This window comes from Zalophus californianus, chromosome 12 (genome assembly GCF_009762305.2).
Source record: "Zalophus californianus isolate mZalCal1 chromosome 12, mZalCal1.pri.v2, whole genome shotgun sequence".
Classification (NCBI taxonomy): domain Eukaryota; kingdom Metazoa; phylum Chordata; class Mammalia; order Carnivora; family Otariidae; genus Zalophus; species Zalophus californianus.
Genome location: NC_045606.1, coordinates 106,521,425 through 106,538,845, shown reverse-complemented (window position 1 = coordinate 106,538,845; position 17,421 = coordinate 106,521,425). Strand labels below are relative to the sequence as shown.

Sequence of the window (17,421 nt, the reverse complement as noted above, 5' to 3'; positions counted from 1 at the left end):
CGCCATCTGCTGGGCTCCCTCTGCTCAGCTGACCCTGCACTAGCCTAGAAACCAGCCCTGTCCACCTGTCGCCTTTCCCCACTGGACCCATTACATGTCCCTCTTGTCATGTGTTCTCTGTGCTTAGAAGTCTGAATTTATTTTTGCTAATGATGGTGTGTTTTTGGTGTTAATACTTAAAGTATCTGCTTTTTTACTTAAGCCTTATACTTGCGTGTTTTGAATATCCCAGTCAGTTGAAATAGTATGGAAAAGTAGTTGGAGATACCTATAAAATGCTCACCTCAGTATAAAATGCAGTAATGTCTCTGCATATTACTGTTAAGTTTCTGTATTTTTTACTCAGTTTTACTAATGTTGAAATCATTTTCTAAGATGTAACGTATTATAGACAAAGAGTGCTCCTATTAAAACAAGCTCTGCCCATAAGCTCTAATGCATGGCGTGTCTACGGGTTTAGGATAATACTTTGTGACTAGTGTTACCCATGCTGGACATCAGAAAAGACTTCTCTGAGGGACTTTCACCTGAGTTGAGGTCTGGAGAATGAGGGGACATTCCCCAGGTGAAGGAGTGAGGGTGGGAGGTATGGTGCTGATGAGCACCTAGTACTTAATAGGTACTTACATTGGTGCCACACAGTGATGATGCTGGAAGATGGTAGTTGTTATCTGTGATGGTGGTCCAGGTGAGGATCAGGTCTCTGATGGCATAGACAGAACTCACGGGATCATGTGCATTGGAGCTGTCCCTCAGAGCCAATGAGGTGCTTCTGAAAACGTCTGCTTGATCTTCTCACGTCCCTGTCGGGGACGATTACTATTGCACAGGTCAATGGGTGGGTTAACTCGAAGGGTGGGGGGCTCAGTCTTGCTGCACTTGCACCACACTGATAGCAGAGTATGCTTGCGCTGACCCTGCAGTGGCGGCGTTCAAGTCTTTTCTCTGTCTTTACTGTAACTTTCCCATAGGTAAACAGAGGAGTTCAAAAGTGAAGGATGTTGCAGCCACTGTTCACAGAAAACTGAAGACGTTCATGGAGATTACTCTGGACGAGGACAGCACGGAGAGGTAAAGCACTAGATGCACCCAGATGGACTCTTCTGAGAGCTCTGCTCCTCTGTAGGTACATTTTAGATCCTGTTCTCATTGCTGCTACTTAACAGCCAGGCAGTGAGAAAACACGCTTGTAAGCACAGAAACGTCTCTGTTGGAAAACCCCTTGAGCGTAAGTTTAATTTACTCCCTAATTTGTCTTCAAAAACAAAAACAAAATTGTCATCTGGTAAATTCTACTCCAGAAAAATAAAGACATACAAACTTATTTTATATGGTTTTAAAACTAGACAGATTATTTTGGGTGGTTTGCTATGTTTTTGAAACCATAGGCTTCAAATTTCTAAGACATAATTGCCCAGTCCCCAGGCATCCATAATGAGGATGGGAAAGGTTCCTCCAGACTTTGGAAGAAATACTGGTCATTTCTTGCGTTCTGGGTGGCCCGCTGCTGCCGCAGGGACTGCTCTGGGGAAGGTGTTCACTGGGCCCCTCCGGCCGAGGGCCTTTGTTAGGGTTGGCAGCTGACAAGCTGTACAACCTCCTGCAGACTCTGCTGTTAGCTGTGTTTGATTCTCAGATCAATAGCAAAAGCAGTGTTTTTCTTACCGTTTTGTGAACTTCATAATGTTAAGTGTTAACAGAGCTCTGAACTAGGTCATAGTTTTATGTATGCCTGGGAAAGTAGCCACTTTTCTTAGCTACTTTCTCCTTTGTAGAAAGGCTTCGAAAACCCTAAATTGCTAATTTATGAACAAATTTTCTCTCTTCTCTGTTTACCTTTTCTTTCCTTTTCTCACTGCATTATCTAGGACTTCCAGTGCAGTGTTGAAAAGCGGTGATGAGAAGGGGCATCCTCGCCTTGTTCCTGATCTTAGTGGGAAAACTTCTAGTTTCTCACCATTAAGTTTGACATGAGATGCCGATATTTTGTGGATGTTCTTCATCAAGTTGAAGAAGTTCCCTTCTATTCCTAATTTACTGAGACTTTTTATCATGAATGGGTGTTGGATTTAGTCAAATGCTTTTTCTGCATCTACTGATGTGATCATACGCTGTTTCTTCTTGAGTCTTGTGATGGATTACACTCAGTGGTTTTTGAATGTTGAACCAGCCTTGCATACCTAGAATAAATCCAAGCTGGTGGTGGTAAATATTTTATACACTGTTATTAATTGTATGCAGTCGATTGATGGTGCTGTTGAGTTCAACTGTGTTCTTAATGATTTTCTGCCTACTGGATCTGCATTTCTGATAAGAAGGATTTTGCTTATCTTTTGTGATCCTGATATTAGGTGCATATGAATTTAGAACCCCTATATCTTCTGGATGAATTGACCCTTTTATTTTTATGAAGGGTCTCTCTTTATCTCCAGTAATGCTTTACCCAGAAAGTCCGTTTTGTCTGGTATTAAGACAACTGTACCAGCCTCCTTTAGCAAGTGTTTCCTGGGTAGTTGTGGCATTCCAGTTAGAAGGCAGAAACCACACAGTGACTAGGACGGGAAAATCTCAATGTCAAAAATTCTTATCAGGGCGGCAGTGTAATGAACTATTGGCTAGTGAGAGTTAAAGCGAACTCCAAAGCAGAGAGGAAAGGCAGATGTGAGGAGCAACTCTGTTCCTAGGGACAGTGCACACCCCAGGACTGAGACCGTTCCATGGATGGCGAAGTCCTGAGGCCTTCTGATGGGACTCACTGGATATCCAGTCTCCAGGAGGCAGGGGACGTGCTAGGGTTGCTGCTGGAACCAAAGCTGGGGCCCTCTGCCAATCCTGGGAGCTTCCCTGTGTTGTTGTCGTCAGGTAGCTGCTGGCTGGACAGCTGCCCTGGGGGGCCTGGTGGAGACAGTCACCTGGGGTGTCACTTTTACTGTTGGGGTCTCCTGGAGAAGGCTGGGGCTCTGCAAAGCCTGTGGTCTCTGCAGTGGTCAGAACCAGGAAGAGAAGGCCCCCACGGACCAGGGCATTGACTTGGGCACTAGGGCAGGTAGAGGTTTGCATGACCTTGTTGTGAGCAAAGGGAATGAGTTCAACTATATACCTCATCCTAGAAAGCAGTGAATATTTACCAGGCGGTTTTAATAAAGTTTGGTTTGCAACTGTATATTTGAAGGAGAAACCCAACAGACTCTTAGGTTTTATGAGCTTATTTATTTCTAGACACTATGGGGAAGAGGGAAGTGATCTTCTGAGTTGGAGGAAATGAGGAGTGTTTGTATTTCAGAAAACACATGGCAGTGTAAATATTTTTACCAGGCACATCAGAATTACAACCTATATAAATGGTAAGTTATTTTCATAGGATATAACAATCTCAGAAGTCCAGGCATTTTTGTAAAAGATTTTATTTATTTATTTATTCATTCATTGATTCATTTATTTACTTACTTACTGTGAGCTGGGAGAGGGGCAGAGGGAGAGGGAGAATCTTGAGCAGACTCCATACCCAGCCCAGGAGCCCAATGTGGGGCTCGATCCCATGACCCTGAGATCATGACCCAAGCTGCAGTCAGGAGGCGGACGGAGCCACCCAGATGCCCCAGAAGTCCAAGCGTTTTACAGGATTTCTTTGTTCTTAGAAATAACATTTGCAAGGATAAGTTTTTTTTTGGGTGTAGAATGGTATGTATATACTATTTTGAAGATGTAAGGGAACAGGGACATTTGCTCCTTAGAAATTTCTTTTATTCCCACTTGCACAGAGTTTTAAGCTGAGTACTTGAATCATGTTAGTTATATTGAGAGGGAAAAAAAGGCCTTAGAAGTTCAAAACTGGGGGCCCTTGGGTGGCGAGGTCAGTTAAGGGTCTGACTCTTGGTTTCGGCTCAGGTCATGATCTCAGGGTCTTGGGATCGAGCTTCATGTTGGGCTCTGTGTGGATATTTAATATACAGATGGCAAAAAGAGTTCTTCCCTTTAAGGTGGAAACATCTTAAGAAAATAGGACTGGACCATGAAACTCGGGCTCCCTAAATGTGCAAGAACCACACTATAGAAAACCAGCATCTAAAACAAAATCCATCTAATGGAAAATAGACAACATTTAAGACTAAATTGAAAATATTAGTGATTTGATGTTGGGGTAGAGACATTAAGGCAAGTTAACATCTTTAAGACTCTGGGAACCCTTTGGTCCAGTTAATATTTTAGGCAATGGGGCATTAATTCAGAAGTGAATGTTTTCTTGACGAATACACTACTTTTCTCTCTAGCAGTGTTAGTATTCTGTTAACTGGTCTGTTGGGTGCTAAATAAAAAATGCTTCTCATTGCACTTTAATTGCCTCACCTAATATAGCTGTAATATAGCTGTAAATTGGACATATTTTCTCACAGGAGGAATGGCATACATTTGCCAGCACGCTAGTACATTTAAATGTCAAGTATGTTATATTTATTACTTTCATAAGTAGTATGAAAATAGCAATAAATTTATAATTAGAAATTTTAGAAGTATAAATATTTCTTGTGGTTCAGGTTATATCATGAATTTTTCCCTCTGAGTAAATGGAATGTAATCATAAGCAAATTACTTGCCAATATTAATTATGCCTATGTGTAGGCAACTTTGATAGTGTTCTGGGCAACCCCCAACATTAAACCTTGTTATTAGACCTTGAAGGAAAGGCGTTCTCCCTGACAAAATCACCTCTTTTTGGTTATCAAGTACTGATGAATAATACCATTTTGTTCTGCATGAAATTTTAATAGTCTTTTTAAAATGATTTTGGGACTGGATGCTTTTTATAGCTCATTTAGAAGCATGCTTCCATCATCATCAATGCCTAGTGGACATTGGTGTAGATAAATTAAAGTTAGATGTAAATAAAAACAGACATTGTTTATCTTATTAATGTTTTTCTCAGAAAATTGATTTTGTCTGCCCCTCCTGTGGCTGTGGTCGTGTTGCACGTTCTCCAGCACATGAACACAGTCTGCTGGAGGCGGTGGGGCCTGATGGTGGATGGGGTGAAGACTCAGCTTCTGACATAGATTTAAAGGCTTTGAGAGCTCAGGTGGGCGAGCACATTCCTTGGTTCAAACGTCTTGTCACACATGAAAACCCTGGCCCAGGGAGGTAATTTGGCTAAGGCTTGCCTTTGTCCCTTCCAGCTCACTGCTGCGATGGTGGCCTCCACAGGGCCTGTGCCTCTCACCATTCACTATCCCACCTCTATCCGAGGTATCTGTCAGGCACACACTAAACAGCCATACATGTAGGGTAGCCCAGCAGTTAGAAACAATCAGAACAGCCATTGCTCAAGTAACAGTGCTGGGCCAGTCAGACAATTAATAATAAGAGTCTTCAAAGAAAAAAATCAACTATACCCCAAAAAGATGATGTAGAACAAAAAATCCTAAATTAAAAATGTCCCTGACGTATTGGAGAGATGTCACCGTTGAGACTCAGATTGCAGACGCTCTGAAAGATCACGTTGGAGGAGTACCTCAGAACACAGACTTACTGATGAAGAGGAGTCACAGGGTAAAGACAGATGAGGAAGCCGACCCAAGAAAAGCAGTCATCTAACAGATAATAGGAAAAAACTTCCCAGAGCTGAAGAAATGTGGAATTTTAAAATTTCTTTTTTTTGTTTCTTCCACTAAATTCTGGGTGGGATTAAATGGAAAAGAAATCACGCTTAAGTAAGTCTGTGGATAAAATTATGGAATTCCAGGGGTAAAGAGAAAAAATCTCAAAATCTTTCTCGATCTGTGCTGCCCTGCAGTGGCCACTTTGTCACATGTAGAAATTGAACACGTGAAACGTGGAGAGTCTGACCTGAGATGTAGCTAAGTGTTAAGTGCATGCTGGGTTCTGAAGATAGTGTGAAAAAAACATTGTAAAGTATGCCAGTGTTATTTTTATGTTGATTACAGGCTGATGTATTTTGGGTATATTGAGTAAAATAAAATGTATTAAGATGAACTTCACCTTATTCTTTTGATCTCTTTTAATGAGGCTAGTAGAGAATTTAGTTACATCCTGTTTGTACTGACACAAGACAGGGCTGTTGTAGACCACGTGGTGGGTTAGTCTCCGCGAGAGGCAGGACACAGGTAGACACTCGCTGAACAGTGCGTCAACTGAGACGTCACTGGGGTTGGAGGCTGGTGTTTGTGTCCAGGGCCCGCATCCCCTCTGAGGGAAGTGCTGGAGGCCCTCGTGGTGACCAGGTGGGGGAAGGGAACACACACTTGTAAATGCCCGTGTGAGGACTTCCCGTGAGGGCTCGGGGGAGTGTCTTGAGTGGGCTCAGCCCAAACCTGGCTCTCTGGGGCAGGGAGGAGCAAGCCTCTCCTGGGACAGGCGTATAGGGCAGGACCAGGGGAAGTGATTGGAGTGGGTGTCGTTGTAATAGTGAGTCTTGGGATAAATAGTCTTCGTTTATCTTGTGTTTTTGTGGAGAGAAAGCCCATGATTGTGAAATGTACTTGTCATGTTTATGAGGCTGCCCTGTATCTGAGTCTTGGTTTAGATCCTCACAAATGAGAGTACTTCTGAGTAAGAGTTCACCTGTAGAAAACCTGGCCTGGTGTTTGGTTCGTGTGAAGAGTGCTTTGGGGACTCAGTGAACTGCTGTGGCCGCGGGAGCAGTGATGACGGCCCTGTTCAAGTGCAGTTTCCTGGTGATGGGGATTCTTGCTCCGCCTCACATATGAGAAGTAATCAGTGAAAGTTACTGATTATTTCAGCTTCTCGAAGTGTGTGTTCCGTTGCAAAACATTTCTAGGTTTATTTTGTGAAAATGTACATTTGGGTATTTTGGTCGCTGATTTCTGTTGTTAATCATCTTTCTTTATGTTTCAGGTTTCTCTATGAATCATCATCAAGAACTCTGGGAGCATTTCTGAATTCATAATCAAGCCAACATCTTTGGTCATGTGAAAACAGAGAAAAAAGACTTAGCGAAAGTGAAATGAATGTGTATTTTCCTAGTGTTTTTAATGTTAGTAACCCATATCATAGGGGTGGGATTTATTTGGGGATTTATAAGTAGGAAACTCAAAGGTTCTTAAGCTTTTGCCTGGTGCCTGCATAAATAATATATTTAATATAAAGGACTCTAGGTAGTGGTGCAGTGCAGAAACCTGTGGTGCAAAGGAAAAAAAGAAGACACTTTTCTAGCAAATGTGGTTGTTTTAAAAATGACATATATATATATATATACACACACATATATATATATAAAATGTTGCTTAAACTATGAGTAATAAACTTGATGACAACATCTGTTTGTATACTTTATTTAAAAATATTAGTGTGAGTCTTCCCCTTTAGAGACAAGGGTTGAATTCTGCCAAGAGTAGAAGGTGCTAAAGCAGAGGGAGTGGCTGTGCCAGGTGCAGGGAAGAGCCTCACGCAGGGTCCTGTAGTTGCCTCCTCTTCTGGTCTTGATGCTTCTTTCCGATGTCAAGATGGGCCCGGTGGCTCTCAATGTGGGGGATAGAGAACTGAGTCCTTCAGCCTGAAGGTGAATTACTGTTATATTATCTTTTTTTCCTGAGATCTGACGAGGTACCAGCGGAGGACCAGCCCCGGGTTTCCTTGCTGCATCGTCCAAGACCCCAGCTTGTCTGCCCTAGGTTACCAGGTCTGTGTGTCCCTGTCAGCCACAGGCCCTGCGGCATGGTGGAGCCACCGCCTGTGACAGATGGGACATGCTCATTCTGTCCTTTGCCCCCAGCAAAAACCGTAAAGAAACACCAATTTCACTGTCTGTTTTTCTAAGAAGGTACAGGAATGGACTGCTTACCACAGTTATGAGCAGTTAGGGTAAGGTTTTTCTGAGATAACTGAGAAATGGGAGGTGGGGTTTGCTTATTTTAGCTAATTTTGAACATAAGACTTTTAGACATCTTTGCTAAGATGTTTTCTGTATTGGCAAATGTGATTTTTTTTTTCTTTTTTGTCCTTGCCGGTGTTTGTTTTAGTATTAAGAAATGAACTGAGGGGCGCCTGGCTGGTCAGTCAGTGGAGTGCACCACTCTTGATCTTGGGGTCGTGAGTTCAGGCCCCATGCTGAGGGTAGAGATTACTTAAAAATAAAATCTTAAAAGAGAAAGAAATGAATTGAGGAATGCTCCATCTTTCTATATCCCTGGAAGAGTTTGTGTTAGATTAGAAATAGTTCCTTGGATTTGTTGTAACAATCTGCCTGAGCTTGGTGTTTTCTGTGTGGGAAGAGGTTAATTAGCTTTTTAAATTTATATATGAGTTTTCAGAGTAGTCAGGTTTTCTCTTTTATCTTGTGTCAGTCTTGATGGGGGAAATAATCCAATTTGTGAAAAAACATAATTCAATTTTTATCGGGCCAAAATAGTTCATAAAATCCTTCTCTAGGTATATGCCGTAGAGAAATTCCTGTGAATGCATGAGGACACTCAGAGCACCTATGTTTGCAACAGCAGGTCGAAGTAGCTCTGACTCCCTTCAGAGGGAGAGTGGGCAGGGCGGCTGTGGGGTGTGGGGTAACCGTAGCTCCTCCTTTATTAGGGACGACAGGGCGAGGTAGAGGGCACTTCCGGGGCATGATGTTGAGTGAAAAAGCAAGTCACAGAATAATATAGTGTGATTTCATTCTGGGAGGTTTAAAGCATATGAAACAACGCTGTATTGGTTTTGCTCACATAATATATCAATGTACTATTATATTAACATGTATTGACAATATATCAATAAGCAAGGAAAAGATGGTAGAATTCAGAACATGGAGTATGGGAGGGAAGGGTGAGAGCATGTAAGATTCTTCAGAGGTGACTATAGAAGTAAACTGGAAATAGGTATTGGCGTGCTCATTTTACTATTCATAATCTTACACGTTATAGTCTTTTGTATTCACTGTTTAACAAAACTGTAAACAGAATCAGATATGAGGAAAAGAGAGAAAGCATAGACCTCTTTGGCAAAGGATGTGTTATCAGTTTGGAGGCACACAGACACAGATCTCTACACCTGTGAACACCACTAGGCTAGCTCCCAGAAGCACAGAAGTGATGGCCACGCAAGGTGAAGATGCCAGACGGCCGAGCAGACCATGGAAGGAGGCTCAGAGAGGTGCGTGTGCTATAGTGTGGGCACCACAGAAGGCCAGAAAACCCATATGGGAGGACACACCGCTCACCGAAGCCAGATGTCCACCCTGGGGACCGGCCCCCAGGGCATGGGCAGGAGTGGCCCAGCAGCAAGAGGGAGCGGAAGTCTTAATGTCATGTGTTAACATCTAACAGAAAGCCGTGTGCCACCCATTTACACACAGCAAAGGTTTCACACCACAGCCCACAAGCAAAAGCACCCTCCAGGGATGAGTCAGCAAACAACAGAGACAACATGATGTGACTAAATTGGTTGGTGTCCCCACCTCACTCATCAGACACCCAGGGCTAGCTGGGTGGCATGAAAACCAGCCCCAGGGCAGGGAAGGGGGCTCCGCTCCCCACTTGATGAGGCCTGTGCAGTGCTGCCACCACCCAGCGGCCCTTGTTATGGTCCCTTGTTGCAGGACCGTCTCTCTGGCAGACTAGTCGGCCCTTTGCTAACTGCAGATCCATGAGGAAAGGTGATGGTTCTTTAAAAACTGCCCTAACACAAAACATTTAAACTATAAACCATTTCTAAGGTGAGAACTATTTCTCGAGGTAACCCTCAGAATTGAACAACAAGAAACTAAGAAGACGTGGCTGTACCACCTTGCTGATTTTGAAAATATTCATCATAAAATACAGTGAACGCCACCCTTAGAACCACTGATGGCTAACTCTTCTGCCTTTGTCCTTTGAAAAAGAAGTGACAGTGCACATGCCCTGACCTGGGACAGTGGGTCACACTAGGTGTCAGAGTGGGGTGAAGGCCTCATTCTGTGCTCCTGGAGCAGTGGCTGTGAGGGGTGAGCACAACTGTAAAGGGGTCCAGGAGTGGGGCGCCTGGCGGCTCAGTCGGTTAAGCGTCCCGACTCTTGATCTCAGCTCAGGTCTTGATCTCAGGGTTGTGAGTTCAAACCTCACGTTGGGCTCTGCACTGGACGTGGAGTCGAAGTTTAAAAAAGAAGTGTCCAGGAGCACATGCTGAAGGCTGCGTGGCCGCCCCTCTCAGGCCCACGTTCTCATGGACGTTCTGGCATCTTTTATAGCTGACTCGTGACTGAACCTCACTTTTTTCTAAAAGGGCATTTCTGAAGGATTAATTTCAGTAGAGGTGTCTTTTTTTTTTTTAAAGATTTTATTTTTTTAAAGATTTTATTTATTTGAGAGAGAAAGAATGAGAGAGCACATGAGAGGGGGGAGGGTCAGAGGGAGAAGCAGACTCCCTGCTGAGCAGGGAGCCCGATGCGGGACTCGATCCCGGGACTCCAGGATCATGACCTGAGCCGAAGGCAGTCGCTTAACCAACTGAGCCACCCAGGCGCCCTAAAGATTTTATTTATTTGACAGAGAGACACAGCGAGAGAGAGCACGAGTTGGGTGAGGGTCAGAGGGAGAAGCAGACGCCCCGTTGAGCAGGGAGCCCGATGTGGGGCTCGATCCCAGGATCCTGGGACCATGACCTGAGCCGAAGGCAGACGCTTAACCACTGAGCCACCCAGGCGCCCCTCAGCAGAGGTGTCTTAATTCACCTGCTAACATATTATGTGGCTTTTCTGTCATGTGGCAGCCATTTTTTGTTTTTTTCCAGGAAGGGGAAATTTCCTGATTTGCATTTCTCTAGATTCCTGGCACCAGCATCTGACAGGGAGTCCTGTGTCCCTTGGGGACATCTCTTCAGCCTCTGTCACTCACGGCACATGAAGCTCCTCCCACTGGTGACACAGCGAAGAGAACAAATGTGAATAAGCAGCCCGAATGTATTTGAAATGCTCATGCAGAACAGTTTCTAAAGGGTTCTGGATCTCCTGCCTGGAAGACAGACAGATGGGTGGGGAAAATGTGTACAGAGGGCAGACGTGAGTCAGGCCTCCAATTCTTGCCCATAAATCAACTTGCCCAGTAGAATGGACTCTCGCACCATGACCTCTCCAGGTTCAGCTACGGCAGTCCTTACCCCAGCTCCATGGTCACCCCTACTGAGTATCGAAGACCACACGGTGTGCTGACCCCATGTGTCATGGCCACCAGAAAGAGCCTCCATGACTCTACCCTCATCCAGCCCTTCCACTCCTTGGATGGGGCCCACAGGGTGAAGAGTTTCCTCTAGTTACGAGGTACATTGTGGCAATGCCAATTTGGCCCCGTCTGGAATCTGGTAGCTGGGGCTCTGGTCTAGTCTGGTTGCAGGGTTGATGATCATGCACCAATCACATTTATCTGCACAACAGCCCATACTGATCACCCTCCATGTGAACTTACACTCAGTTAAGTGGTAGGTCTTGCTTTCCTTGTAGAAAAGAAATGAGTTTTCAGAGATAATAGCTCCCATTCAAATACATCGCTTGCTGAAAGACTACTATTGATAAGTTTCTAGGGTAGATCATTTTACAAAGTAAAAGTAAATTTCTGGGATAAACAGCATGTGGATTCATGCTCACTGAGGGGCCCTGTGGTAGTCTGGTAGTGGCTCTCGAACTATTTGCTATAATCCCTGGACCTGTCAGTGTTGCCTTATACAGCAAAACATTTTGCAGATGTGATGAAGTTTAGGATCTTGAGTTGGGGAAGGTTACCCTGGTTTATTCGGTGGGCCCCGATGCCATCCTAAAGGTCCTATCAGGGAGCGAGGGGCAGACTTGTCACACGCACAGAAGGCAGAGTGACCACAGAGGCCGAGACTGGAAGGGTGTAGCCACAAGCCAAGGGCTGCAGACAGCCGCCAGAAGCTGGAAAAGGCGCACATGGAGCCTCCCACTGAGCCTTCAGAAGGAGCGCCGCCTCACAAGACCTCGATTTATGCCAGTGAGACTGGACTGCTGGCCTCCAGAACTGTGAGAGAATGTGTTTGTGTTGTTTAAAGCCCCAAAGGTTGTGGTAATTTGTCGAAGCAGCCACAGGAAACTCATACTGACTCCATCCTCCACCAGAACACACAGGTGGAGGAAATTCTGATGTTGGGCAGCTTTCCCCCCAAAGATCACACCTCCATTCTGGTGCACCGCGTCCTTGCTCACCCACTCCCAAATGCCTTTTCTGTTCAGTACACATGGAACCCAGCAGGGTCTCCTGGCCAACATGGGGAGGGAGTCCTGCGTTTGAGCCGCCATTCCCAGCGGGGAGACCCTCCTGGAGGGAGTTCCTGGTCCTCCTCGAGGGCTGCCTGGATGCTGTCAGTGATCTGCAGGCCCAGTGGTACTCATGTCATTAAATAGCACAACTTGTGCTCAGGAGTGGGTGACAGAATGGAACCATGAAATGAGCTGAAGTACATGAAATGCAAACGACAGAGACAGGAAAGGAACGTGAGGGGGAAATGGCCTGGGGCCAGCACTCTTTGGTGGCTGGGGCTCTATGACACCCCGTCTTGCTACTCATTCCACATTCCCCTGAACGTTTGGTGAGGGTCTTCCGCTGGGGTAACCCAAGCATTCGTTTCTGAGGGTCCACAGCAAGCCAAGATCATTTCCTCCAGAAGAAAATAATTACTGTAGCATGCCTGCTTGTGCTGCAAACCCTGGAGCTCACGCTGTGGCTCTCACGCTGCCCTTCCCTGCAGCAGCACACCGGCCCCATCGGCACAGAAACTGTCCTGCTTGGTTTAAGGCAAATGGCAAAGCAGTTTGCCCTGTAGTTAGAAAACCTTTTGATTTGGGGTCTCACAAAATTGGCAGCGTTTAGGTTTATCCAGGAAGTGTAAGAATGTACACCTACTAATCCTGAGAGTTCCCAAGGACTGCTGTCCCTTAGAGGTGGTGCTGTGCCTGCTCCCATGTGTCCGCAGAGCTTACCCACCAGACGCAGGGCCACCTTGGGGTCACGCTTGCCTGCTGCCTCGGCTGGCCGTGTGCTGTGCACTATCTGTAGCAGGACTCGGGAGTGACAGTTGCTGGGTTCAAACCCAGGCCTGGTGTCCTCTTGCGTTTTTGCCATTGTCACGAGAACGTGCCTGTTCTCCAAGATGCTTCTGCCTTCCTACGCAGGCCATGCTGGGGTAAAAGTCATGTGATGGGAGTCACCACCTGGCATCATTCAAATCTTTGACAGGAGCATAGATCTCTGAAATTCTAGAAAAGTTGCTATTACTTTTTAAAAATTGAATAACTTACATGTGGTAAAACTCACCAATCTTAAGTTTACAGTTTGATGAGTTTTAAAAAGTATATTCAGCCACATAACCCATACCCCAATCAAGATGAGAACATGTCCATTACCCCAGAAAGTTCTCTCCTGCCTTCACTCTTGGAAGAAGCAGCTACTGTTCAGAGTCCCATCACCATGGCGGGTATTGCTGGTTCTTGAGCTTCATGAAATATTCTGTGTCTAGCTTCTTCCATTTTTTGCATGTCTTTGTAGTTAATTCTTTATTGAGTGGTATTCAGTTTTATCAATATGCCACATTGCTCATCCATAGTATTGGTTTTAATATCTTTGTAGGGAGGGGGCACTCAAAGACTTTCTCTTTGCTTCCATACTTCAGTACCTCTTCATTCCACAGTTGGGGAATAATCTGTAGCTCCCATTACTGAGCCTGATGTCCCAGAGGTACACTCAGTCACCAGGGAAATGGCATGGGGTGTGTTTGGGGGGCCCGTGGTGGCAGGGCATGGTGACATCCTGGCTTGCCAAGGGTGACTGTGGAGTCAAGGCCCTGCAGTCCTGAGAAGTGTTAGCATCTGCCCTGCCCTGGCCAGGACTGATGATGGCTACAGTTCTTTGGAGGAAGGAGGGAAAGTTAGAACACGTGCTGGTAATGTCTGCATCCTCCCCAAAGCCCCAGGCTCTGTGTATCTGGTGATTGATTCACTGGGACTGGGGGAGAGGCCTTGATGTCATTGTGAAGTTCCAAGTCACCTTTGTTTGCTAGACTCACAGTTATTTTGCTTAAACCAAGTAAGAATTTACTAAGCTGACTCCAGTTTGGTTCTAGGATTCCCAGGATCAGTTAGTAACCACAAGGCCTGTGAGGAAGTCAGGCTTTCTCAGACCATCTCCAGGGATATGGCCGCCCAACACTTGTGCTGTCTTGAGAAGAGACTTCTAACTGTCCTGCAGAGCCAGGCCAGGTGCTGACGGCCTCCCTTTTGGTTTCGCTAGGAGAGTGCTGAATTCTCTAGTTTGCGTGGTTTCTCCTGGTCCTGCAGTCTAGCCATCTGCAGAAGCTTACTCCCACAAGTGCACGAACAGGGAGCTGGCCGTGGGGTTGGGGTGTATGTGGGTGACACATGGGGCCTGTGGGGTGCCTTACGCCATCTGGGGGGCTTCACAGGCAAGGGAACCCAATGGCTCACTGGCAGGCCTCCAGGTGCTCCTCCCCACCTTCCTCAGGCCGTGTGGCACACACAGTATTCCATCGGGGTGAGAAGGAAATGTGTTTCTCTGGTGGCATCCCACACACCTGGAGAAGCTGAGGAAGCTGGATGCTCGCTCACGTCCCCCTCTGCCCTGTAGGGGGAGTGAGGGAGCCAGAAGGGCTCTCTTGCCCTGAGCTGTGCTGCCTTGGGGAAGCGGGGACACGAAACCATCTTCCCTCTCCGGTGCATCCCATCGTGAATAAGAATAATCCTTAACATTGTTATTATCTTGTGCTCCAACAACATGCTGGAATTTCTCCGTTAGACTCCTGGACTTCCATAAAGGCTGTCTCTTCTGTGGGTGATTGTCAAAATCCGTGTTCTTTCAGAGTAAGACACTGGAAAACTCTTCTTCTGCCATGTTGATGATGTCCTGCCCTGTTTTTTTGAAGCTTTTTATTTTAATTCCAGTGTAGTTGACACGCTGTGTTATTAGTTTCAGGTGTATGATATAGTGATTCAGCAATTCTACACATTACTCAGTGCTCATCCTGATAAGTGTACTCTTTAATCCCCATCACTTGTTTCATCTACCGCCCCCCCCCCCCCACCTCCCCTCTGGTCACCATCAGTGTGTTCTCTGTAGTTAAGAGTCTGTTTCTGGGTTTATCTCTCTTTTTTCCCCTTCGTTCCTTTGTTCTGTTTCTTAAATTCCACATATGAGTGAAATCATATGGTATTTGTCTTTCTCTGACTGACTTATTTCACTTAGAATAATATTTTCTTCATCCAAGTTGTTGCAAATGGCAAGATCTCATTCTTTTTTATGGCCGAGTAATGTTCCATTAAATACACACACACACACACACACACACACACACACACACACACACACACACACACCACTTCTTTATCCATTCATCTATGGATGGACGCTTGGGTTACTTCCATAATTTCACCATCGTAAATAGTGCTACAACAAACACAGGGGTGCATGTATCCCTTCGAATTAGTGTTCTCTATGTTTTGGATAAATACCCAGTAGCGTGATTACTGGATCATAGAGTAGCTCTGTTTTTAACTTTGTGAAGACCCTCCACACTGTTTTCCGCAGCGGCTGCTCCAGTTTGCATTCCTGCCAACAGTGCGTGAGGGATCCTTCTTCATCACACCCTCCCCAACACCTGTTGTTTCTTGGGGTTTTGATTTTAGCCATTCTGACAGGTGTGAGGTGATCTCTCATTGTGGTTTTGATTTGCATTTCCCTGATGATGTGATGTTGAGCATCTTTTCATGTGTTTGTTGGCCATCTGGATGTTTCCCTTGGAGAGATGTCTGTTCATATCTTCTGCCCACTTTTTAAAAAAGATTTATTTATTTGAAAGAGAGAGAGCGCACACACACACAAGTGGGGGGAGGGGCAGAGGGAAAGAGTCTTCAGGCAGACTCCTGCCAAGTGGGGAGCCTGATTTGGGGCTCAGTCCCACAACCCATGAGATCATGACCTGAGCCGAAATCAAGAATTGGACGCTCAACTGACTGAACCACCCAGGCACCCATATTCTGCCCATATTGTAATTGGATTGTTTGGTTTTGGGGTATTGTATCAGTTCTTTATATATTTTGGATAGCAGCCATTTATTTATTTATTTAAAGATTTTATTTATTTGACGGAGAGAGAGAGAGTGAGCACAAGCAGGGGGAGCTGCAGGCAGAGAGAGAGGAAGAAGCAGGCTCCCCGCTCAGTGGGGAGCCCGATGCGGGACTCAGTTCCAGGACCCTGGGATCATGACCTGAGCCGAAGGTAGACGCTTAACTGACTGAGCCACCCAGGCGCCCCAGACACTAACCCTTTATCAGATATGTCATTTGCAAATATCTTCTCTCATTCTGTAGGTTTTAGTTTTGTTGGTTGTTTCCTTTACTGTGCAGAAGCTTTTTATTTTGATGTAGTCCCAATAGTTTATTTTTGCTTTTGTTTCTCTTGCCTCAGGAAAGATTTCTAGAAAAATGTTGCTATGGCCAATGTCAGAAATTACTGCCTGTGCTCTCTTTTAGGATTTTTATGGTTTCAGGTCTCACTTTTAGGTCTTTAATCCATTTTGAGTTTATTCTTGTGTACGGTGAAAGAAAGTGGTCCAGTTTCATTCTTTTGTATGTAGCTGTCCAGTTTTCCCAGCACCATTTGTTGAAGAGATTTTTCCTCTTTATATGCTTTTTTTTTAAGATTTTATTTTTATTTATTTGAGAGAGAGAGAGAGAGAGCACATGAGAGGGGGGAGGGTCAGAGGGAGAAGCAGACTCCCCGCTGAGCAGGGAGCCCGATGTGGGACTCGATCCCGGGACTCCAGGATCATGACCTGAGCCAAAGGCAGTCACTTAACCAACTGAGCCACCCAGGCGCCCTTCCTATTTATATTCTTGCATCCTTTGTCAAAGATTAATTGACCATGTAATTGTGGGTTTATTTCTGAGTTTTCTGTTCTGTTCCATTGATCTATGTGTCTGTTTTTGGGCCAGTACCATACTGTTTTTATCACTACAGCTTTATAATATAACTTGAAGTCTGGAATTGTGATACCTCCCTCTAGTTTTCTTTTTCTTTTTCAAGATTGCTTTAGCTATTCAGGGTCTTTTGTGGTTCCATACACATTTTAGGACTGTTCTAGTTCTGTGAAAAATGATGCTGGTGGGGCACCTGGGTGGCTCAGGTGGTTAAGCGACTGCCTTCAGCTCAGGTCATGATCCTGGAGTCCCGGGATCGAGTCCCACATCGTGCTCCCTGCTTGGCAGGGAGTCTGCTTCGCCCTCTGACCCTCCCCCCTCTCATGTGCTCTCTCTCTCTCATTCTCTCTCTCTCAAATAAATAAATAAGATCTTTAAAAAAAAAGAAAAATGATGCTGGTGTTTTGATAGGGATTGCATTAAATGTGTAGATTATTTGGGGTAGTATAGACATATTAACATTTGTTCTTCCAATCCATGAG

General features: G+C 45.2%; 1 protein-coding gene across 8 annotated transcripts in view; it reads left to right on the top strand.

Moving 5' to 3' along the window:
- Window positions 1-7,285, top strand: part of NCAPG2 (non-SMC condensin II complex subunit G2) — a 69,551-nt gene extending 62,266 nt beyond the window's left edge. For all 8 annotated transcript variants that reach the window (XM_027574443.2, XM_027574441.2, XM_027574439.2 and 5 more), the window contains 2 exons: window positions 972-1,071; window positions 6,871-7,285. In XM_027574443.2, coding sequence (XP_027430244.2) covers window positions 972-1,071; window positions 6,871-6,922 — 152 coding nt within the window. In that variant the 3' untranslated portion in view covers window positions 6,923-7,285. The remainder of the gene's footprint in view (window positions 1-971; window positions 1,072-6,870) is intronic.
- The last annotated feature ends 10,136 nt before the right edge of the window (window positions 7,286-17,421 follow it).